The sequence below is a fragment of the Lycium ferocissimum genome, chromosome 11 (assembly GCF_029784015.1).
Source record: "Lycium ferocissimum isolate CSIRO_LF1 chromosome 11, AGI_CSIRO_Lferr_CH_V1, whole genome shotgun sequence".
Lineage (NCBI taxonomy): Eukaryota > Viridiplantae > Streptophyta > Magnoliopsida > Solanales > Solanaceae > Lycium > Lycium ferocissimum.
In genome coordinates, this window is record NC_081352.1 from 21462187 (window position 1) to 21486383 (window position 24197).

The following is a 24197-nucleotide window of genomic DNA, read 5'->3' on the forward strand; positions in this document are numbered from 1 at the left end:
CGGTACGAGCGAGCTTCGCAATGGTACTTTCTACTTTCCTCAGCTTTTGGGACTAGAGGATATATTCATTCACTGAATGATTATTTGTTGTTTTCCAAATCCTCTGGCACTTTGCTCACTATAATCGCTGTTTATGTCGACGCTATACTGTTGACAGGAAACAATGAGGAGGAAATTAGAGATTTAAAATTGTTTCTTGACAAGGAATTCAAAATCAAAGATTTGGGACGGGCAAGTTATTTTTTGGGAATGGAAATACTACCTGAATCTAATGGTTTCATTGTCACACAAAGGAAGTTCACTCTCGATCTTTTATCTGAATACCCCAATATTGGGACTCGTTTGGCTTCAACACCTCTAGATCCGACTGTGAAATTGACCTCTAATTCTGGCACTTTGCTCAAAGGTCCCACCTTTTATCATCGTTTGCTAGGACAATTAAACTTCCTCACCCATACCTGTCCTGATTTATCCTATGTAGTCCAAACTTTAAGCCAATTTATGCAATCTTCTAGAACAGCCCACCTTCAAGCCGTTTATCACACACTTCGTTACCTCAAAAAGGAACCACATTTAGGGCTTTTCATGAACTCCAATCCATCTACCCAAATTCTTGCATTTTGCGATGCCGGGAGTGCGTATAGATTCCGAAAAGATCGAGTCGGTGGTTTTTATCTTAGCCTTGGTGGGTCACCAATCTCCCGGAAATCTAAAAAATAGCCGGTGGTTTCCTTGTCGTCGGCTGAAGCTGAATACCGCTCCATGCGCCGTCTCGTTGCTGAGATCTCATGGATTATCCGACTTCTTTCTGATCTCTCTATTTCTCCTTCTCTCCTAATTACTCTCAACTGCGACAATCAAGCTACAACTCACATCGCCCACAACCCTGTTTTTCACGAACGAACGAAACATATCGAACTTGATTATCACTTCGTTCGTGAAAAACTTTTGGATGGTCTAATCTCCCTCTCTTTTGTCCCCTCTTCTTCTCAAATTGCCGATCTATTCACCAAAGCTTTAGCAGGTCCTCTTCACCGGCATTTTCTTGGCAAGCTAAGAGTCCGATCTCCGGTCTCCTGCTTGAGGGGGGATGTTTCCAGTGAAGCAAATTGCTCAACAAAGAAGACAAAGTCTGACATGAAGCAATAAAGAGCAGATGTCTATTTTGAGCTGATTGGGTTATTTTCTTGGTGGAGTTCTATTTTGAGCCTCAACAATCAGAAACTTGAGAGGCCCAGTTCGCCAAAGTCAGCATTAGCCCAAGGTTTTTTTTTTTTTTTTCCTTTGTAAATTACACATAGGAATACATGTACAGATATTTACATAGTAGAAATTAGATTCTTATTCTAGAAGGAGTATAGGTGTACATTGTTTGTTATACAGCTGTAAGTACTGAGTAAATTTATTTTATTTTAATTTCAGTCCCTAGTCCTTAGTATACAATTGTACAGTGGCCATTGATTGGAATTGAAGAAGAAATATAATTTCAGAAATTTCTCCATACAATCTCTTCTAGTCTTCATTTTTCTATGTATTCCTTCAAATTTTTGCCCCTCAAATTATTGGTCTTTAATTTTTGTCCTTCATCTAAAACTCCTAGGTTTGGGGTTCGAACCCCGCTCAGTCAAAAATTTAAAAAAAAATTCAGCTAGGCAGAACTTGGATTCACTGAATGATAGAATTGACTTCCATGACTATGGAATATATGTTGGTCATCTGGTTAGAAGAATAATTAGAATCTTTCAAGTTTAGCTCTTGCCACGGTGAGTCAAATTTGTAGCAACTGCGTTGATGATTAGGTTCTTGACATAATGACTTTACCTTACTATTAAACAATTGAATTCGGGAAAGAGTGGGAACTTCCTTAAAGCTTTCTTCTAGTTGTTCACTTGGCTGAGCCGGTCACTAAATACATTATGTCAATATGCAGGTTGAAGAACGGCAAGTGTCTGTGGACGAATTGCTTGATGCTGATGAAGTGTTCTGCACAGGAACTGGAGTGGTTGTATCTCCTGTGGGCAGCATTACTCATATGGGGAAAAGGTATCTACATAAATTGGAATGAATCTAAATAGCTATATTCATCCATATACAATCCATTTCTCTGTGTTATTTTTTTTGAGTTTTCTTTCCCTCCTGCCGCAGACCGTGAAATGGCCATGAACATATACATCGGATAGTGATTTTGTAAAATTAGTCGTTTTGTCAATGTGTAAATACCAATGTGAACGTTCGTATGTGTATATGTATTGGAGATAAGTTGATTAAATGCTGTAATATACATTTATGCAGGGTAACCTATGGAAGTGATGGGGTTGGCTGTGTATCAAAGCAGTTATACTCTGCACTTACTAGCCTACAAATGGGACTAACAACGGATAACATGGGATGGATTATTGAGCTAAAATGAGCTTTGCTATCTAAGGGAGTGTACAATCGTTGAGTTGAAATGAGCTTTGCTATCTTTAGATCAAAGTTATAAACACTGATAGTGTAAATATTTTTTACGCTATTAGTGCAATTTTACCACTCATAGCAGGTTATTGCTTTATTTTCCAGGTTACCATATTAGGATTGTTACAGAGAGTTACCTGTTGTACGTCAAATTTAGTTGATGCTATAAAAAACTATGCACTATCAGTGCACATAACTTCAACTCTCTCTCTTTTAGCTAAAGTTTATGTGAAGTTATAGACTTGAGACTTTCCTCTTTGTCAGTTAACTATCTCGGTTGATATATGTTATATATGAAATATGTTATACATACTGGGTGAAGGTGAGAAGTGACGAAGGGTGTTGTAAATTTAGGGAAAATTCGCTCATTCTTCTAATTTGGAGGGATATTATTAAAGAAAAGGGCCAAATTACTATCCTCTATACAAGAGATTGCCAGATTGCTAATCACCTCAGAGCATTACTTATTATATTATTTAATCAAATTGTTATCGCTGACACTTCTTTCATTTTAAACCATCTGAAAAGGGGGGGAAAAAGCATAGACTCAGTGGCGGAGCCAGAATTTTCACCTAGGGAGTTCAAATATATGAAGAAAAATACACGAAGAAGCCAAGGGGGTTCAACATCTATTATATATACATAATAATAATAAAAAATAAAAATAAAAAAATAAAAAAATAAAAAAAACCTTGCAAATACAGTGTAATTTTTCGCAGAGGGGGTTCGTACGAACCCACTGGAGGCTACCTAGCTCCGCCACCCATCAACCAACCTCACACATCCCTAAGCTCCGCCGATTACATTGGATATGAAAGTTGTGAAATTATAAATAAAATATCGACAAATTTGCAACAATAAAGTTTGATCCATACTTCAAATTTTTTCTTTTCCACTCCTTCACAGATTCGGTCAACTATTCTTTATCAGAAAACAATAGTTTTTGGACTTCAAGCACTCTGTTATGAGTTACATTAGCGTACAATGGGTGCACGATGTATACTTAGTGTGCATACATGATACACAAAATATACATAGACAATACACCGAGTACATACTCCTCATACACATTATAAGTAGTACCTGATTATATACTGAGTCTATAGTATACACTCAAGATGCTTTGTGTATACACTACACGGGCCATACTGATGTTCAGATTCATAAAAATACTCCACTTTCGCGTAGTTCAGTTCCTCCAAGTATAAAGAAAAATGTGGAGTAGTTAAAATTACTTATAAGATAGTTTCATTAAGGAACTAACTACATACCATATTTGGGATGACAGGATTCACAAAATGCAGCAGGTTTCATTCTGAGAACCAGAGAGCCAAATGAAGCAGAAAGCAGCAAAACCATATGGCACCACCGGAGAGGGGTAATTCGATCCAAGGTACAACATCATGCAACGTGATTCATTGAAGACTGTACAATCACAAATGAATTAGTTTCTTTTCCTTAATAAAATTAACTAAATCACAAAGAAAATTTTGAAAACCTGCCTAGGAAACTGTTACACTGAATTTTCATCACAACTATCAGGACCAATTGACATAAAACCTTTTATGTGCATTAACTTAGACTACTAGTGCAACTAATACAGAGATTACTACTTTGGATTGGTCTACGTGCTCCTGATATTCGTATCTGTCCTATTGGCTTGTATTCTAGAAGGGCTCATTTGGTTGCCGGTTAGAGAGGAGTTATTGACGTACTAAAAATATCATAACTTTATACATTGTTTGGTTACAACAATGGGAAAAAATAATCACACAGAAAATCTAGCATAAGTTATACAACGTTTGGTTTTTTTTTTCCACATAAAACATATCATTAATACAAAGTTTGGTTCATGTTTTTCTTTTTCAAAAAACTAATACATGTATAAGTTATGAGGGAATATGTATTATTTTATGCAGGATAGAAGATGAAATATAACTAATACATGAATAACTAAAACCCTACATAATTAATACCTGTATAACTAATCCTTGCATTACTAATACCTGCATAACTCTAACCAACAACCAAACGACCCCCTATGGTGTAACGTATTGCAATGCAAGGAGACAAATTCATGTTCTTATTCAACTTATATACTACAACAACAACAACAACAACATACCCAGTTGAATCCCACAGTGTGGGGTCTGGGAGGGTTAAGTGTACGCAGACCTTACCCCCACCTTGGAAGGCAGGGAGGCTGTTTCCGAAAGACTCTCGGCTCAAAAGAAAACAAGGGAAAAAACTTAGATACCAACAATCAATGCAATGCGAAAATGAGAAATAACAAGAGCAAAAAAATCATGATAAAACAAAAGATGGAAAGACAAGACCCAACACATAAAAGCAGGAATCAAAGGGGAATAAAAAGTAGAGCAAAACTACGCCTACTAGTGTACTACATGGATGAGAAAAGGAGGGATAGCTAAAGGAGTCACAGGAATCTATAGAAGCATGAAATATAAATTAGAAGAATTTAAGGTCAAGGAAAGATTTAACATACCTCAAGAGGAAGGTGTATATCCAATGGCAGTCAAAGATCAGGAGGGAATATAGAGAGCTTGAACCCGATGTTTTTAGTCCCCTCTTGAGTTTGCTTGTCTTTTTTGACTTGTATCTCCCGGGCAGATTTCGCTGCTTTGGTGGAATTTTGCAACTCCATCACTTGGAGGCTACGTATATCAGCCAGGCCGATGGGAATTTCCTCAAGGTTATCGCAGGATATGAGAACAATGTGCTTAAGCCTTGGAAATTGTTCAGTTGAGGCAGTCCATGAAGCTAAGTTTGTCCGTTCAATCGACAAAAACTGTAGGGAACGAAAACCTCCGACTTTTGGCTCCCAACACTCACCCTTGCATGCATTTTCTTTCAGTTTCAGAACTTCAAGGTATTCTAACTGCCCCAATATGGACATATCATCCCACTCCAACCAGGTATCTGATAAAGACAACTTCCTCAACTTTGTTGGAAAGATATATGCTTGAGGAAGAGACAATTGTTTCCCAGTTTGACGGCCATCATTTATCAGCTTCAGGTTTTCGAGGCAATGTAGCTTCGTAACGCTGTTGAACGATCCAATCTTATTTGCTTCCAGCAGCAAAGCTAATTTCCCACGAATGCCCAGTTTTTTCAAATTTGGAGCCCTTGCAAACACTTGTTCTGTGCAACTTTCAGGTGAAATTGTGGAGAGAGTTTGTAGGCTTTGATTTACTAAAGCAACTTTATTACTTTTTGGGGCAGCAGGTGTAGGCAACTTAGCACAAGTGTTAGTGTGCAAATGCCTTAGTCGCGGGAGGCTCCATATATCTGCTTGAATATCAAGAGTGCTTTGTTGTGTGTTAATGATGAGGGTTTGTATGTTCCAAAGTTCCCCAATGCGTTTTGGAACCTTGACCAAGTCAGAAGAGATAGCAATATACCTCAAGTGATATAACTGAAAGAACTCCTTGCAAAAGCGATTGAATTTGATGGATTCAACATCCAAAACTCTTAGCAATGGAAAGCCCTTTGGTATGACAGGGATATCAGCAGCAGGCATCTCAATATTTTTTGAAGAAAAAGATAATAATGACCTGACATATTCACCAACGGGCTTTGTAGACAAAAATTCTAGAATTGAGGAATGAATAGACAAACGACGGTAGGTGGATAGTTCCCGTTTTCCAGGAAAAGATTGCTCAACACCTATTGTTACTTCTTGGAAAAGATTTTCCTCCTTTGTAGCTTCTTGCTTGCAAAACTCGTGCAACATGTCATGAAGACGACATGTTTTCGTTTGGCCATCAGATGTCCTTTGCATTACCATCACTAGATTTCTATTGACGAGATCGTTCAAGTAGTCCTCTGCTTTATATTCAAGTGGTAAGTTCCCTTTGTACTGGATGAACCCTTCAGCGATCCACATTCGGATCAATTTCCAAGCAGGAATCTCAAAGCCCTTGGGAAATGCACCACAATACAGAAAGCATGCTTTCAAATCGTAAGGCAAGCGATCATAACTCATTTGCACCAATTTATTACAATTCTCTGGATTGTCTTTATTTATAAGGTGTTCACCCACGCTCTGATCCACTTGTTCCCACTCCCTTGTTGTTTTGCCTTTTCCAATTAAAGCTCCCGCAATCACCACAATTGCAAGGGGTAATCCCTTACATTTTCGGGCTATGCTTTGTCCAGGTCTTCCTAATTCACCAGGACATTTATCCTTTTGAAAAACTTTTTTCTCTAGTAAAATCCAACTTTCTTTGGCGGTTAAAAACTTCAAATTGTGAGGGGTATCATTGCAGTGTTTAGCAACTTTACTATCTCGAGTAGTCAACAATACCCTATTGTATTTATTGTTGTTTGGGAAAGCAATCTTGATGCGTTCCCAAGCTTCTGTAGACCATACATCATCCAAGACAACCAAGTATTTTCCTCCTTTTCCCAAAAACCCTTGTATTGTGTCAGCTAAATCCTCCTCACACATATCATGATATTGTTTAGTGTTCCGTGTGAATTTACTGATGATGTTGAGAAATAACTCTCTTCTCCTGTAGGATTGAGAAACATAAACCCAAATGCGTGTAAAGAATGCGTATTCAATTTTAGAATGCTTGTAAATCTTGTTTGCTAGGGTAGTTTTGCCAAGTCCGGGCATACCAACAACTGGTATAACCACTAGATCACCTGACCCTTGAAGAAGACGGTCGATTACCTTGTCTGCCTCCTTGTCAAAACCCACAACAGCATCTTCCTCTACCACCGGAGGCTTTTAAAATAAAGAAGATACGGATTAGAACTATGAAATTATATATCATTGACTACCAAAATCTTCAAAAAATTTCTTTTGTACAATTTCGCAGCTTACCTAGACATAAATCACAAGTTAACTTGATTTATGCATTGTTTAACCAGAGTTGTTCTGAAAACTTCATTTTATTTAGACAAGCAAAGGCAAAATAAAAGTATCACTTTTGATTTCCTCGTATGTTGTTGTAACTATTGTAAGTTTCTAACATTTGGTTCATCAAGTTACAGTTTTTATAAGCGAAAGATGAAGCTGTGTCCCCACTAAAAATATCATTCCGGTATTTCAATTACAGGATTTTGGATTTTGGTCCATTAGTTTCCTTTGTGGGAGAATGACGTATATATACATAAGAATAGGGTATATTTACAAAATATGATGATACATTTCAGTTTACAAAACATAACAATAGATTTCTTACAAAACATATATGAATATTTTCGCTCAAGGCATAAAAGTTTCGCTCAAAATTTGTGTATGAAATGTGTATATCTCGCTCAAGGCTTAAAAATTTGGCGTAATATTTTGTGTATGAAAACTGTATGAAATATGTATACCTCGCTCAAGGATTAGAATTCTCATAATTTTCATGTTTGAAAATTGTATAAAAATGGTATGAAATATGTATGTAAGTATATAAAATACAACAATATTGTATACAACTTTCATACACATTTAATACAATTTTAAATCTCGCTTCGAAATGCATATGAAATTTAATACAACTACAACAACATTGTATACAACTTTCATACAATATTAATACACATTTAGTACAAATGTTTCTTCTTGTTAAATGTACAAAAAGAGAATTAACACTAAAAAGATAATTTACATCTCCATTTCTCTGATTTGTTGAGTAGTGTGTCTCTGATTTACGGGTCGGAGAGAATAACATTTTAGTAGGGTTTGCGTTTTGATCCATAACCCAAAAAACTCATAAATGTAAGAAAGATCCAAAACTCAATAAATTCAAACAAAAAACTCCTATGTCAATTCAACTGAAACAGTAGATCTAATCTAGAATGGTAGCAAAAATGAAGAAAGCAAGGAGAGGATGGGATGTGAAGGAGGACAACAATGCCCTGTATATAAAAATGGACATGCCTGGGCTTCACAAGGAGTATGTGAAGGTATCAGTGATAAATATCAAAGGAGAAGGCGAGAAAGAATCGGAAGACGAAGAGTATAGAAGCAGGTATTCAACAACAACAACAACAACAACAACAACCACCCAGTGAAATCCCACAACGTGAGGTCTGGGGAGGGTAGAGTGTACGCAGACCTGACTCCTACCAAGAAGCAGGTATTCAACTAGGCTGGAAATTCCTCAAAATTTGTATAAATTGGATGAGATTAAGGCAGAGGGAAGGGCTGAGCTTTTTAACTTTCCAGATCCGTTATGTTTTGTAATTATGTTGGTATGGTTTGTAAATAAGGAAAAGTATCCTTATATTTTGTAATATAGAATCTTAAGTAGTATTATTAGGTCATTTTTCCTTAGTGTTTATAGCTCTGATAGAGCCTTCAATTACGGAAAAGGGCCAAATATACCCCTGTACTATTGAAAAAGGGTCAAATATACCCTTCGTTATACTTTGGGTTCAAATATAGCCCTACCGTTATACTTTGGGATCAAATATACCCCTCCTCCGTTAAAATTGTCCAAGGTGGATATTAGATCTGACGTGGCATGACAACTCAGTGAGGTGGACGCCACGTGGCATGCCACCTCACCACCCAACTCATTTAACCCTCACTTCCCCTTCTTCATCTACCACTACCATCTCCTCTCCCTTCACAACCACTACCGCCATTAGCACCACCATCTCCACCTTCACTCTTTCTGATCTCCTTTTTAGGCAATTACCATTCAAAAAATTGCGAATTCTTTCTCGATAATTACTTTGTATAGGGGATATGGCATAAGATTCATAAGATAAAAAAAGTTTCAGTAATATTAGTATTAGCATCTAAGTAAGTGCTCTGATTTGTCCACCAAGCTTACTGAAATTCAAGTAAAACTGGAATAATGGCTTAAAATAACGGCCCTTAAGGTCACATTTACGGAGAATAATACGGATTTTATCGCCCTGTGAGAAAGGCCCTGACCCCGCCAACCAAGTATCAAAAAGAAAGAGAGAAAAATCAGATATGAATAAGGGATAGAACCCACAAGTCAACATAACAACCAAAAGAAACAGTCATAAAATGGGATCAAAATAAAAAAAAAGGAGTTGTTAAGACGTGTTAAAAAAGCAGATTTGAATAATAACTAGTACTCACAACTCAATTATAAACTGCCGCACCCAAATGAAAACATATGGGGCCCAAGTAAGCAGAGAAAATGATCAAAATGGTCCTCAAACGTAGGCTTTGATTCCATTTGGTCCATTACATATAAACATGATAAAAAAGATCCTTAATATTTTTCAAAAAGTAATTAGTTTGATCCTAAGACATATAAGTAAAGATAATCACTACCAATACTATCAAAATAAACGGACGCCCTCAGCATGTGCACTGCACATGAGCTATCAAGCAATAAAATAAAAGTGCCTTGTTATATCGTTCAATCGGATTTCAAATTTACATCAAAATTCCAGACCTTAACTTGAAAAAAGCCATGAAAAAACTTTCAATATAGGGGCAGGGCTACGTAGGTTGCGTATAAACTTTCAAAATTCCGATTTATGGTGAATTTATTCAATGGAGTATGGAAGGAAAACTAGAATGTCTTCGATTGGGTTAAGTAGGTTGTGCATAGAGGAAGACATCGCGGGCCTTGGTTTATTTTAACAGTAAAAGTAATGACTATCTTTACTTATATGGCTTAGGACCATTTTCATCATACGCATACATTAAGGACCAAGTGATACCAAAGCCCATACACTAGGGGACCATTCTGATCATTTTCTCCAAGTAAACACATAGTCCATCTATTTCAATTTATGTGAACCTATTTGACGGGGCACGGAGTTTAAGAAATAAGAGAAAACATTTAAACTTGTGGTGTTAAATGAGTCACATATATTTATGTAGTTATAAATCATTGCATAAAGGTAAATTATTTCCAAATATAGAAAGAGATGATTCTTTTTGCCACGGACTAATAAGAAAATAGGTTCACATAAAATCTCAAACCAGCTCCCGCAATATTTACACGAAGCTTAAAATAAGAAATTAAAAAGTCTACGCTTTAGACAAAATTCATTTTCATTAAATCGCTAACACCAGAATATACTTCCTCCGTCTCAAAATAGTTATCACAATTTGCTTTTTGAGAGTCAGTTTGACTAATCTTAAAAACTAACTTTAATTATATCAATTTAATATTTTAATTAGAACTCATATTATATCTAAAAAATACCATAAGTGTAATTCATCTCATATCAACAGGATTAAAAATGTATTTTTAAAATGTTGGTCAAATCATATATAGTTTAACTCTCGAAAAGCAAAATATAACAAGTATTTTGGGGGAGTAACACCTAAATATGATTGACATGTTGTATAACATCATTTGTGGGTGTTTACACCAAACCAATGGATGCATGTCATGTGTATGAATATATAATAACATTACTTAACCATGATTAGTAAATGTATATATTTACTACATTAAACTACTTAACTACAGTAAATTATACCATCATTTGTCAGTTAAAAAGGTACTCCAGTAACAAAATTAACAGAGAAATCAAAATCAAAATCAGAATCCGCACCTTTCTCTCTTCGACAGCAAAAGGATCTTCATCTTGAAGTGCCTGAAGGCCATGGGCATTATCCCGACGCATTGCCTTCACTCTTTCTCTAATACCTCTTATTTCAACAGCCACATCCCTCACTCTTTTATAATGAGCAATGTCCACATATTTAACTACCCCTGTTATGGAAAAACAGAGAGAATGAAAAAAAAAACTCGTGGCGGATTCAGGATTTTCATTCAGGGGGTTCAAAAAAATAACAAAAGCTAAATATTAAAAATAATGATGTCGATGGGGATCGAACCTAGGACACTAGAGGCAATTTTGAACACCTTGGACCACTTGAGCTAACCTTTTGCATTTGTTTAGGGTGTTCAAAAGCTAATATATGTACATAAACATAGAAAATCTACCCTATATATACACTGTAATTTTTTGCCGAACCTGCCACCCACATAGATCCGCCCCTAATTGAACTGATTTATTACATTGTTTTCTGCATTTAAAATTAAATACTACATCACTATTTTACAAACAAACAAACAAAAAAATGTTATTTTCCTTTTAATACTAAACTAAATAGTCTATAATTAATGTAGATCCCAAATTTAAAAAGAAAATAAATATTTTAAAATATTTCTCGACTAAGAAAAAAGTAAATATTTAAGAAATAAAGACAGAATTGTGAATTTTGTTATACTAAATTAAAGATGTACATGATATACTGAAATGTTTTTTTAATCCTGTGATTATAAAGTTGTGGTTTAGGATGTTTGAATTGTCTTACACACTATTTTTTTTGGGACATATCAAAAAGAGAGTATTCTACAAATTAATGTAATTCAGAAGGAAAGTAAATCTTTAACACCTTTGTCCTCGTGAAGCTTGGCCTCAATTACAAGCTTATCAATAGCGTCTTCAGCACTGTTGACCACTGTTCTAATCTTCTTCACTAATTCCTTCAGAACTTCATTTTCACTGCGGCATTTTGCAGCTTGTTTGAGGAAAGCATTGAATTCGTTTAGATCTGTAAGCAGATTCTCAGCTTCACCTTTAACATCAATAAGTAGCTCAGCATTGTCACGTAACAATTGCATCAAGTTCTCCACTAGAAAATTTACAGCTATATCTGCCATTTTTCGAAGAGTAATGAATTCGATCGATCAAATTAAGCAAGAGAAATTAATCGACCTGATACTCGTTGCAGCTTAACTTTAGTTGAGCAGGAGGACTTAGAATGGACCGGAGATCTGGGCATATATGCCAATAGCAAATGCGCGTGTTGACTCCATTTTTTAAGTCATTCTTTAATTTTTCTTCTTCCATCTTTAACATTTCTAGGAAAATGATAAAGATAATTTGTTATTACTCCCTCCATGCTAATTTAAGTGTGTTAGTTTAACTAGGAACAAAAAGAAACTTTTGAATCTTATTATTCTAAATTAAAGATGTGTATATTGTACTGAAATGTCTTTTGAATCTTGTGGTTATTAGATGTTTTGAATTGTCATCTTACTAAATGTAGGAAGAGACACTCTTTTTGGGATAGATAAAAAAAGAAAAGTAAGACACTTGAATTGGGACGGATGAAGTATTTTTTTTTTTGTTTGAGGATAGGTTCAAAATAGTCTTTTAAGTATGCACTACTCCCTCCGTCATTTGCACGATTACCCTTCAAAGGCACTGGTCTTTAATTTTTGTCCCTCAAATTAGTGGTTTTTAATTTTTGTCCTTCGCCTAATACCATAAGGTTTGGGATTCGAACTCCCGGCTCAGTCAAAAAAAAAATTCGTAAGACAGAGTTTCGTAGCAAAGTTAGGCCTCAGGCAGAGTTTTGCATGCCTTATGAATCCAAACATCTGCCTTGCGAAATTCCTTTTTTTTTTTTTTTTTACTGAGCTAGGGTTCGAACCCAGAACCTCGGGTTATTAGGCGAAGGACAAAAATTAAAGACTATCAATTTGAGGGGCAAAAATTAAATACCGTATACCTTTTGAAGTACATCCGCACAAAAAAAATGTTTTATATGAAGGTGTTTGACTCGGCACGAAATTTAAGAAGGAAATGAAGACTTTGAAACTTGTGGCCCAAAATGAGTCACATATATTTGTGTGGTTATAAATTATTCCATTAAGGGTAACTGGTAAATTTGAAGTTAAAATGTTTTACTAAATATAAAAATGTATAATTTTTTTAGGATTGATCAAAAAGGAAAGACTGTCGTATAAATTGGGACAGAGGAAATACTAAATAATTAGTCCTTTTAAGTTTGTCTAAATTTAACACTTTTAGGTTCGTCAAACATTTAACAATTTAAATTTGTTAGATTAGATGAAAATAATGAAAAGAAAATAAAATTAGCAGGAACTCATATTTAGAGGTATGACTTTTGTGATTTTGATTATCTTCTTATTATTTATAGAGTTTTGTGCAATTTTTTAGGTGTAATTTTTGCTATATTTTTAGTATCTAGTGCAGTTTTTATATTGAATATTTTATGATTTGATGGGAATTTTTTTTAGTGTTTATAGTTAAATCTTTTTTTTCATTATTTTCGTCAAATTTAATAAACATAAATTATTCAATATTTGACGAAATTTAAAAATATTAACTTTTGACAAATTTAAAGGACCAGTTTAATTCTGTGCATTTTGTCATTTTCTCTCATTCGTCACTTAATATGGTACTCCCGTAACAAATCTCTCTCTACTTCTACCTGTAATTGAGCAGGACTTTGATAAGCATAAATGCCAATACCCAATGCGCGTGTTGACTCCACTCAATTATTAACACCAGGTCTTTCTTTAAAGCTTCTTCTTCCATTAACATCCAGATGTAGAAAAGGAAGAGCTGTTACATTAACCCCTTGTTCGGAAGGTTGTTACCCATTGTATTGTATCCTATCGTTTTCACAATTACAATGTTTGTTTTTATTGTTATTTAAAGGGAAAAGGATAAAAAATACTCTTCTACTTTGGGAAAAGAGCTAAAAATATCCTTCATTATAAATTTGGGTCAAAAATACCTCTCTTGTCATTAAAATTTTCAAATATACCCCTGTCTTAACGGAAATCCCCAACATAATCCGATTCATTTTTAAACCCGCTCTATTTAAACTCGACCCAACTAAATAAAAAATGCATATGAGTTACCCGCTCCTGTGCCTAGTGGCTCCAGATGTAGGACTCGAGAACAAGTTAGTCGCATATGGGTTTTTGATGTAGTTGGGTCGGATTTAAATAAAGCGGGTTTAAAAATAAAATCGAGTTATTTTGGGGGATTTGGGAATTTCCGTTAAGATAGGGGTATATTTGAAAACTTTAATGACGGGAGATGTATTTTTGACACAAATTTGTAACAGAGGATATTTCTACCAAGGTAGAGGGACATTTTTTACCCTTTTCCCTTTTTTAAAATGTAATGTATCATATTGTTAAGTTCTGTCGTTACGTAATAATGAAAAGCTCCATTTTATGTAACAACCGATTTGGTATTATCCATTGTTACCTAATTTCTCTTTCCAATTATATCCTTACTTAATATTTCATTATCGTATTTTACCATTTACCCTATATTATTTACCTCAATATCTAACCCTACGTCTTTTCTCATTCTTTATTCTTCATTCATCTGTCTCCTTCTAGGTTTAGAGTTTGCCTGCTCTCATTTTCTTTCGTTATCTCTGTCTCCTTTTTTTAAAAAAAATTATTATATTTGTCTTCTTCTACATTTTGGTAAAAAAAAAAAAAAAAGTTTTACAAATTTCAGTTAATTATTAATCGTCAAATAAAAAAAAAGTGTTATTTTGTTCGTTTATGCAAGCATGCTACTAGAAATGAAAAAGTTTTGGAATTGGAATGTCAGATAGGAGAAGTGCACAAACTGCTGCTTCTATATTGGATTTATAAGGAACTTCTAATGAAAAAAATGTACTTATTATTATTTTTAATATTAATAACATGTTTTTCATTAATTTTGTTAAAATTTACATGAATTTAACAGCTTAATATATTTACAAGACATAATTTGTGACAAATTAGCAGAAATAATTTGTGTCAAATTACCTTTTTAGTAATTATTACTAATAAATTTAATATTTACAATAGTTTACGGCATCTTAGTAAACTTATCAATTACAATACAGTACCATAAAGTCAAACCAAACAATAGAAGTGTTATTAAACAACATCAAATGATATATTATATCCAAACATTGTATCTATAAAACAATACAATACAGAATACAGTACAATACAATACAATACAATACAATATATAGTACATTATGAAACGATGGATAACAATGATTACTACTTATTACTCCCACCGTTTTAATTATTGTGTCTTACTACTTTTTATTTTAGTACATTTAAAAAAGAATATCATATTCTATATTTAATACTTTATTCGTCTCAATTTATATGATGATATTTGACTAGATACAAAATTTAAGAAAGAAGAATTTAAAAAAAAAATTTATAATCTAAAACAAATAATAGACATTTGTCTGACTATAAAACATCTCATTAAGAATGAATAAAAAATTTAAAAGTAAAATTATCTTTAAATAAAAAAGCATGACCCTTTTTAGAACAGATTTTAAAAAATTATGTTACGTGATGAGGGAGTAACTCCTAAGAAACTTCTTCGAAGTCTAAAGGAATTGTAATGGATCCATTAGTTTTAAACTTTAGGACCAAAGCTATTAGTACCTTTTCCCAAACATTAAGGACCATACATGTAACATGATATAGATGAAGGATCAAAATAATCCAACACCCATACATTAAGGACCATTTTGATCATTTTCTCTGTGCACTTCACCCAAAACCAGTAGGTAAAAATTCCATGGTAACTTATTTCCTTACTTTTGCAATTTAACTCTTGAGCACGAAATTTACGTATAGAAATTGTTCTAGCTACCGTTGAGGAATTTCGTCTTTAGCCCTTTTTCTAATTGATTTTCAGCAAAAGCGAAAAAGTAATGCTGAATATTATCGATAGGCGGCTGGCATTAGTATCGAACATTGAAAATTCAATTTAGATTTGTTCAAGGCTATTATAATGGTAAGTTCCAACTTTCATTTTCCCCAAATTGATGAAATTATTGAGTGCAAGATACTGAGTTCTATACTTCTAGGACTGTGCAGAGCAAAAAAGATGCCAAGAACTAGCCAAGTCATCATCTTTTTATCGCAGGATATATTCAGAGGTATGTAGTATCAGTCAACTCTTAAGATTGAAGAATGTATTTTATAATACACCTTTTGTTTTTGGTGATGAATTTAATTCACGTATTCATGTGTCTATCGTGTTCAAAGTTTTGCACTATCAGAAACAAGCCTTTTGGTAGACCTTCTTTTCTCCTATACTATTGCAGTAAGTACTTTAGAGCTAGTTTGGATTAGCATTTTTAAGTGCTAAAACTGATTTTATAAATAAGCAGTTACGTGTACAGTTAATAAGCAGTTTATGTGATTGGTAAAAAAGTGCTAATAAGCTGTTCTTTTGTTAGAATAACTAAGTGCTCTTTAATATTTTGCAAAAAATTAGAAATTTAGAAGTATCCGTGTAAAAAAAAAGGAGGAACGATGGATAAGGAGTGAAGAGCAAGTTACGAGTTTTGTTTTGGGAAAGATATTAAGAGAATTAGGGGGGAAATATTGAGGAAACAATAAACTACTGGGTCAAACCAAAAGTGCTTATAAGTTGAAAAGTCATAAGTTCGGGATCACCAACTTATGGCCTTTGGCTTATAAGCACTTTGGTATGTACCGAATGGGTAGATAAGCTAACAAGTACTTACAAGCCAGTTTGACCAGCTTATAAGCTTAGCCAAACACCCTCGTAGTATGTTTTTCTAGAAGCAGAATGGGAAGAGGGCCTTGAAATTTGAAATGGAGAGAAAAGCCCCGTGTTTTGTGCTTCCATTACCTTCTTTTCTTATTTGGGGAGTGGGAAGGTGGAGCTACTGCATAGCTTTTGAATTCATTTTACTAACAAAGGGGTAGTTTACCCACCCGAGAGTTACATTGATGTTAAATTTTAGCTATTATGTTCCTAACCTTTCCCAGTAGCTTTATGAAATTCTGAGTTTTATTGCTGACAATCAGAAGTATATGTTTGCCTTTAATAAAATTTCTCGGCAATTTTTGTATTGTGTTTGACATTGCTCAGTTTCTGAATTAAGCTATTATATGTAACTTTGGAACTACTATGGTGGTAGCATCGTTGTATATTAGAGACATTGATTGAATGGTTTGTTCTTTGTGTGAATATGCTTTAGGCAAATATTTTTTGGGATTTTCTTTCTGAATTTATGTTGTATCTACAGGTAGAAGAGATAGGATGGGAGCACCTTGTTAAATTTGGGGAAGATATGAGACTTCTCAGCTTTCGCGTCGTGTAAGTCGTTTCTTATCTTTTAACATAGGAGTGGGTCAAAAAGAGGAAGTGTAGGTGTTGGTTAAGTGAATAAGAGTGTACAGTTTATTTCCCTTGTTTGGTCAGGAAGTATAAGAGGAGAAAAAGGAAAAAATAGAGGGCTATCCAGCCCCTCTATGTCAGTTTTCGGATGTTGCAAAATTGGACAATAAGAAAGTTAAATAGAGGGTATCGAACCTAGGGCAGGCAAAATCATTAAAAAAAACAAGTAACCATCCAATCCGACCCGTTAAATATGGGTTGTATAACTGACCATTTAAAGGATGAATTAAGTATGTATATTATCCGCTAAAAAATGGAGATCTAGATGGATAATATGGATATCCATATTATCAATACCCGTTTGTCTGCTTGTTATTTTTCATGAGTTCTTGCTTTCTGGGAGTCTAAGCTTGTTTTCTTAGAACCTGACTGTTTTTGAAACTATGGATATCCATATTATCTGTCGGTTAACCCATTTTTTATCCGTCTTAAATATGGGTGAATCAGATATTTTATCCGTTTTTGTTTAACCCATTTTCGACCCGCCCATATCCCATTCGACCCACCTGTTTGCCACTCCTAATCCAACCCCTCCATGTGAGCTTTTCCAACTCTTGCAAAGTTGGATGATAAGGAAGTAAATGACCTTTACTTCATCATGTGGAGGTAAATGAAAAATATTTCCCAAAAGGAAGAAAATTTACAATTCTCCTCTTTCCAATAAAACATTATATACTATAGATTTTAGTGCTATAGCCACCGAGCCATTCCACTATAAGATAAAAGAAAAGGGAAAGGAAGGGTAGTCAGAAGCAGAAAGCTGCTCTTTTATGGGCTCTAACAAATTAGAAATGTAGAATGGCACTTAGTTTCTAAATCACAGCTAGTCGAAGACCACAATTTACCTAGCTGGGCAATAAACTCTCAAGCTTTTTCTGTGTGCTAGGGACAAGAAGGGAAGAGTGCACATGGTGCAGATAACTTTGGATGGAACATATCCTAACCATCCACCTTCAATATCAGCGGTGGGCATCCTTCAAATTTCAGATAGTAGAGCCTTGCACTCTTTAGGCAGTGTCCTAATTTACTGACAATTCCCCAGGACGTGCCTTATCTCTTCAATTTGAAATGGTCAATTAACTCAAGACTGAAAGATGTTATCCAACAGTTTCAGAAGGTAATTGTGTAATCTTTTTTGGGATTTTTTCATTTTGGCCGGTCGACAGAAATTAGACGGGCGCTAGCCAAAATATACAAAACATATACACTGATTATGTATATTATATGTATATTTAGACTTAAATATACAAAACCTATACATTTATGGCTATTTTGTAAATAGATCACCGAAAGGCATTTGACTGTAATTATCACTTCTTTACATGTTGTTACTCTCCCTTCATTTGCATTTGCTTTGTAACTTATGATTTACTATTGATTATTTCATCCACCAAAGGCACGTGTAATTTAACAACGTTTATGGATTGTGATTATCTGCTATAATTACCATATATTTTTCTTACTGGATCCAGCATCTTGAGAAGCTTCAGGACTTTTGGAATCTAATGGATGACATTGACCACTCGCTTTTGGTTTCTGATCAACGATATCCTCAACGTGCTTTGTCACATCGCCAACTTAGTATAAGTATGTGCTTATTTACATGTTGATCAATATCCCTTTACCACCACAGACCTGATTGATATCCATTCGCTTTTATTATAGGTAATGACTGCAACATCATTTTGTCTATAGATGCTGATGATCCCACATCCCTACCAGAGTAAGTGTTAATAGAAACCAGCAGCTTTTATAAGTATTCTTATCTTTAATGAGTTATAAGTTGATATAAAGTTCTTCTAGCTGTCGCTTTCTTGGTTCGGATTCGGAGGTGGAGAGATTGAGAGCGATGTGGAGGAGAAACTGCAAAAGATGGTATTTCACCTTCTGCTTTTAGTGCTGGCTGTAATTTGATGGTCTAAGTCGTTGTCTACATTTGGATGCTGATGCTGTTGTTTCAAATTGCTCAAAATAACTGCTTTAAACAATTTTTCTGGAGTTCTCAAGAATTATTGTCGATTTCTCTGTTATCTGGTGTTTCATGTGTAAAAATCTGTGGAACATTTTAGCCATATTATTCTGAACTTAGTTTTTGCTGCCAATACATGGAATTTTCTCTATTTTTGGTGTTTGGACATTAATCAGGAAACAAGATGAAGGGAGTGGGGATTGGTGGGTAAGGATATTTGAATTTCCCTTTTGAATGGTTGAGGAGGTTCAACTTGCTATTCATAATTTTCTCTACGTTTGACATTTTGAACAATATTCGGCAAAAAGATTTAGGAATTGGTAGATAGGCCGGTAAGAATCACTCAATCTCCCTTTTGAAAGGAGGAGGTTTTACTGGCTATAATGTGGAATTTTCTGTATGATTGGTGTTTTGAACAATTATCAGGAAAAGATTAGGGGATTGGGGTCTGGGTGGTAAAGATCATTCTGAATTTCTCTTTCGAAATGTAAATTGATGTGCCTAGGATTCGAATTCTGACACATTCAAGCTTGTGATTTTTAACTTCTGCTGAGATTTTGCTTGTTCCTTATTATGTCTCATCAGCTGAGATTTCTATTTTATTCACAGGATGAGAGACAAGCCTTTTTCTGAGAATCTCGCACATGTATTGGATATTCAACTTCATGGACCTCCAAACATTCAGAAAACTGATCCACAAATTGAATGTGGCATTTGTTATGCGCAGTATCTTCCAATTGGTAATCCTATAACCGTAAGATAAACCCATTGATAATAGGGATAATTACATTTTTGGACCACTCAAAAGAATGGTTTTGTATATTAAGTATAAATATACATATAATATACATATTGTATACAAAAAATATGTATAGTGTATAGATTATGTATATTTTGGCTAGCCCCCGTAATTAATGTCGGCCGACGGGCCAAATATGAGAAAAGCCCCTGATATTTTGTGGATATGGCATTGACTTGGTGATGTCAATCCAGATGATGAACTTGGTGCTAGGAGTGGAAGTGGCACTGATTGTACATGTGAAAATAACAGCTGCAGTAGGGCCTTCCACAGCGTTTGCCTGGAAGATTGGTTGCGTTCCATCACAACAACAAGACAGTACGTTGATCTCTCCTATCTTGATTTTGATTGTGATGATAACATATCCTTTTCACTCGTGGCATTACATTGGGTATATCAGTGTTGTCAAAGGCGCGCTTAAAGCGCGCTTAAGCCACAGCGAGGCTCAAAACATGTTGAGCGCTTCGCCTCGCTTTATTTGCGCTTCAGTGTCATCAACAAGGCTCTAAGACATACTTTTCCTTGATAATGAGCCTCTCTTGAAGAGGTGACTCATCAACAAGGCTCTAAGACATACTTTTCCTTGATAATGAGCCTCTCTTGAAGAGGTGACACTAGATAATTGATATTTCACTTTATCCTAATGTTTTTACAATTTTGTTGTCCATATATTTGTTGTTCATGCTTATTATCATTAGTCTTGGACTATATATATATATATATATATATATATATATGTATTTTTTCACCATTGCGCCTTTTTTCATTAAAGCCCATGCTTTATTTGCTTTTGCGCTTAAAACAAATGACATTAGAGCTTTTTTGCGCTTTTTGCTTTTAATAATACTGGGGTATATTGTTGTTGTTGATAACATATCCTTAAAATTTTGTCACTCTGTACTGTGGGTCCAGGATTAAGCTTTAATAATCGTCTGTCAGTGTCGGAGGGAAAAGTTTTTAGTTGATTATCTAGCCAGGCCAAGTTAATGCAATCATGTAAACAAATTGAAACATATAAATTAATGTTTTGGAAAGGAAAAGATATTGTCGATTGGAAGAGAAGCTAATGAAATGTCTCCGAGTACTTAAGAATTTCAGAAAAGCTAAGTCATAGAAGGAGAGATTAATTAAAGAAGATTATTCTTGAACTAATTATAGTGAAGTCTGAAGACACTGTTTTTCAAAAGCAGGCATAAAAATTCTATCTTGCATGAGCTTTCGTAGGTAAGTCATACTGTTCTATGTTACGTTGAAAATATATTCACTCTTTTCATAAACTCGAGTTCTATTTCTCAATATCTTTTTATGCGACTCTTAAGAAAAAGCTAAATTCGAGAATATTAAGTGCTAATTTGGGAACAAATGGAGGCGCTAAAAACATTGTTTTGGTTTGTGAGGAACATATAAAAATTGTATAGAAAAGAGTAAAAGTGAAACTTGTAGTCCCTCCATCCCATAATAAGTGTCACTTTAGCCAAAAACACGCATATTAAGAAATTAATAATGCAATGAAGTTTACTAAATTACCGCTATATAATAAAATAAATTACTTTTTCCTATTGATTAGAGCATGTACAAGTAGTAATGCTTTTGACATTGGGAACCTAATAACATCAAGTTACTATGTGATTTTTTCAATCATCATTTAGATGTTATTTTAACTTGTCATTTTTTATCTCAGGGCAGAGTTGGAGTTAGAAAAAACTAACCAATTAATGTCCTGGTTTCCTAAAGTGACACTTATTGTGGGATAGAATTTTGTGGCTAAGGTGATACTTATTATGGGACGGAGGGAGTATAACTTTTGGAATAATTAAACTTTCTTTTTTTGTGTTTTCAACAGCTTGTTACCTTTGGCTTTTGTTACTTTCATTACATTAACTGAGGAGACGTAAAATTTTCAATTGTCTTATCACATTCATCTGCTTTATTTTGTTTTACAGGTCGTTTGATGTTTTGTTTGGCAATTGTCCATACTGTTCTGATCCAATTGCTGTCAAAATCAATACAAGGAAGTAAATGAAATATTTTACTATTGGTGAGGCACAACGAACAAAAGGTGTGTGAGGCTCCGTTACATTTTTGACACATGGATAATGAGCCCCTTCTGTCTACTTTTACAAAGAAAGCAATGAACATGAGAGAGAAAGTATAAATCTATGAACTTATTACTCTTTTCACTCTATCATCATTATTTATATTTGTGCAAAATCAAGCTTCTCTTACGCAAGTCAAAAATTGAAAAATGAGAAGTTATTCATCAATTAACATTATATATATATATATATATATATATATATATATACACACACACGTTATACTTGTGAGCAAAATGTTACTTGTACAAGACCGTCCAAATTGTGCTGCCTGAGAGCACCTTTGCATATTATTTTTTTGGTTTACACCTTTACATATTCATTGATTGAAATTTTTTGTCAACGTAGAAATATTATAGAAAAATGTCATTTTGTTTTGACTGATTAAAAAAAAGAGTGTCATATAAATTCAGACAGAAAGGGTACTTATTACTCACTCCATCACAAATTATCTGTCGTGATTTCTAAATATAGTAATTTCAAATTATTTTTCATTTTTTCATTCTATTCTAAGTAGTGATTGCTCTTAAGATTACAATCACCTCAGTTATGGAGAGGTTACACATAGATATAGTAAATATTTTATAACTCAAAACATAAATAGCGGTGAAGTAGTAAAAAAATCTCCTAATTAATATTTTCTTAAGGAACATGTAAAAGATAAACACGACAAATAATTTGAGACGCAGGGAGTATAAAATAAAAATAGGATCAAAAGAGAAACTTGGTACAGTGTTATTATTCCAAATAACAATTCCGATAAAACTACATTTAAAATTAATCACGGATCACATATTCTAAATTATTAAGTATAGTTTATATAGAGACTCTATAACATTACAAATTAAAAAAAAAATCATATTTTTATAAACTGTATAACGTAATTTTTGTGAAGAAAGAGTCTTAGAAATCGGAGTATACTTTTTCATTTGTTTATATTGATTTAACACAACTTAATGTACCTGTTAGGACCCACATGAATTATAGTAAATATATTTTCTCTCTCATGTTTATTGTTTACTTTGTAAAAGTAGACGGGCAATTCGCCTTCTTTTGGGGTGGTCTTTAAATTTTGCCCCTCATATTTATAATTTTTAAATCTTACCCTTTGGCTAAAATTCATAGGTTCCAGGTTTGAACCTCCATTCAATCAAAAATTTTAAAAAAATTCGCAAGGCAGAGTTTAAATTTCGCTATGTCCCCATCGGTAGAATTTTAGTTATGTTTAACCAAAGTCATCGGCAGACTTTGCCTTAAGGCATATATATATATATATATATATATATATATATATATATATATATATATATATATATATATATTTTACTTTTCAAGGTAAACTTTTAGTTATGCTTTAACTAAGTGTGCCCCATAAGACATAACTAAAAATATGCCCCATAAGGCGAAATTTTTTCCTGGAATAACTAAAGTTATGCGGACCCGTAAGATAAGTTACGCGCTTATAAGGCAAAGTTTATGCCTTGAAGAAAAGTCCGTAGGGGCATACTTTTAGTTATGCGTAACTTAAAAATACTGCCTAAGATAACTAAAAGTATGTCTTATAAGGCGGAACTTTTCCTTAGAAATAACTAAAGTTTGCCTTATAAGGCAAGTTTATGTCTTAAGGAAAAGTTATTGTATGAACATACTTTTAGTTATGTCTTAACTAAAAGTCTGCCCCATATGCATAACTAGAAAAGACTTTTAGTTAAGGCTTAACTAAAAGTACGCCCATAAGTATCTTAACCCCGACATACAACATGAGAATAACCAAAGTTATACCGGACCCGGCATACTTATGCCAAGTCTGCTCATAAGGGATTAGTATGTCGGGTCCGGCATAACTTTGGTTATTCCTTAACAAGTGTATGTCGGGTCCGACATACACACGACC

General features: G+C 34.1%; 2 protein-coding genes and 3 long non-coding RNA genes across 10 annotated transcripts; 3 read left to right on the forward strand and 2 right to left on the reverse strand.

Annotated features, from left to right (window-relative positions):
• Window positions 1-53: 53 nt before the first annotated feature.
• LOC132037043 (uncharacterized) lies at window positions 54-632 on the reverse strand. The gene is made up of 2 exons (XR_009409740.1): window positions 263-632; window positions 54-147 (listed from the first exon to the last, which is right to left on the reverse strand). It is a non-coding gene; the product is annotated as an uncharacterized LOC132037043 (long non-coding RNA).
• A 757-nt stretch (window positions 633-1389) lies between these two features.
• Window positions 1390-2245, forward strand: LOC132037439 (uncharacterized). The gene is made up of 2 exons (XR_009409885.1): window positions 1390-1763; window positions 1931-2245. It is a non-coding gene; the product is annotated as an uncharacterized LOC132037439 (long non-coding RNA).
• A 1251-nt stretch (window positions 2246-3496) lies between these two features.
• LOC132036467 (putative late blight resistance protein homolog R1B-14) lies at window positions 3497-12274 on the reverse strand. Its single transcript, XM_059426820.1, has 4 exons — window positions 11822-12274; window positions 10972-11132; window positions 4961-7207; window positions 3497-3879 (listed from the first exon to the last, which is right to left on the reverse strand). Exons 1-3 carry the CDS (start codon window positions 12087-12089, stop codon window positions 4991-4993), a joined length of 2646 nt encoding a protein of 881 aa, XP_059282803.1. The 5' UTR covers window positions 12090-12274; the 3' UTR covers window positions 3497-3879; window positions 4961-4990.
• Window positions 7205-8725, forward strand: LOC132036469 (uncharacterized). The gene is made up of 2 exons (XR_009409588.1): window positions 7205-8444; window positions 8553-8725. It is a non-coding gene; the product is annotated as an uncharacterized LOC132036469 (long non-coding RNA).
• A 3321-nt stretch (window positions 12275-15595) lies between the features above and the next one.
• LOC132037087 (uncharacterized) lies at window positions 15596-22242 on the forward strand. Of its 6 annotated transcripts, none has more exons than XM_059427544.1 (12): window positions 15601-15790; window positions 15922-16020; window positions 16094-16165; window positions 17288-17358; window positions 18326-18404; window positions 18482-18556; window positions 18912-19026; window positions 19105-19162; window positions 19243-19314; window positions 20018-20162; window positions 20402-20525; window positions 22151-22242. In XM_059427544.1, the coding sequence occupies exons 2-12, from the start codon at window positions 16018-16020 to the stop codon at window positions 22228-22230; spliced, it is 894 nt and encodes a 297-aa protein (XP_059283527.1). In that variant the 5' UTR covers window positions 15601-15790; window positions 15922-16017; the 3' UTR covers window positions 22231-22242. The 6 variants fall into 6 exon arrangements, with proteins under 6 accessions (XP_059283531.1, XP_059283532.1, XP_059283527.1 ...); XM_059427545.1 differs by having other exon boundaries at window positions 15601-15786; XM_059427548.1 differs by having other exon boundaries at window positions 15596-16020; window positions 18930-19026.
• The last annotated feature ends 1955 nt before the right edge of the window (window positions 22243-24197 follow it).

Excerpts from the sequence above, each read along its gene's own strand:
- LOC132036467 (XM_059426820.1), bottom strand. The coding sequence starts at position 12,089 with ATGGCAGATATAGCTGTAAATTTTCTAGTGGAGAACTTGATGCAATTG. Across the intron at positions 11,133-11,821 it reads CAAGCTTCACGAGGACAAAG|GGGTAGTTAAATATGTGGAC; the intron begins GTGTTAAAGATT and ends TTTCCATAACAG. Across the intron at positions 7,208-10,971 it reads TTGCTGTCGAAGAGAGAAAG|CCTCCGGTGGTAGAGGAAGA; the intron begins GTGCGGATTCTG and ends TTATTTTAAAAG.
- LOC132037087 (XM_059427544.1), top strand. Across the intron at positions 19,027-19,104 it reads ACATCGCCAACTTAGTATAA|GTAATGACTGCAACATCATT; the intron begins GTATGTGCTTAT and ends CTTTTATTATAG. Across the intron at positions 19,163-19,242 it reads GATCCCACATCCCTACCAGA|CTGTCGCTTTCTTGGTTCGG; the intron begins GTAAGTGTTAAT and ends AAGTTCTTCTAG.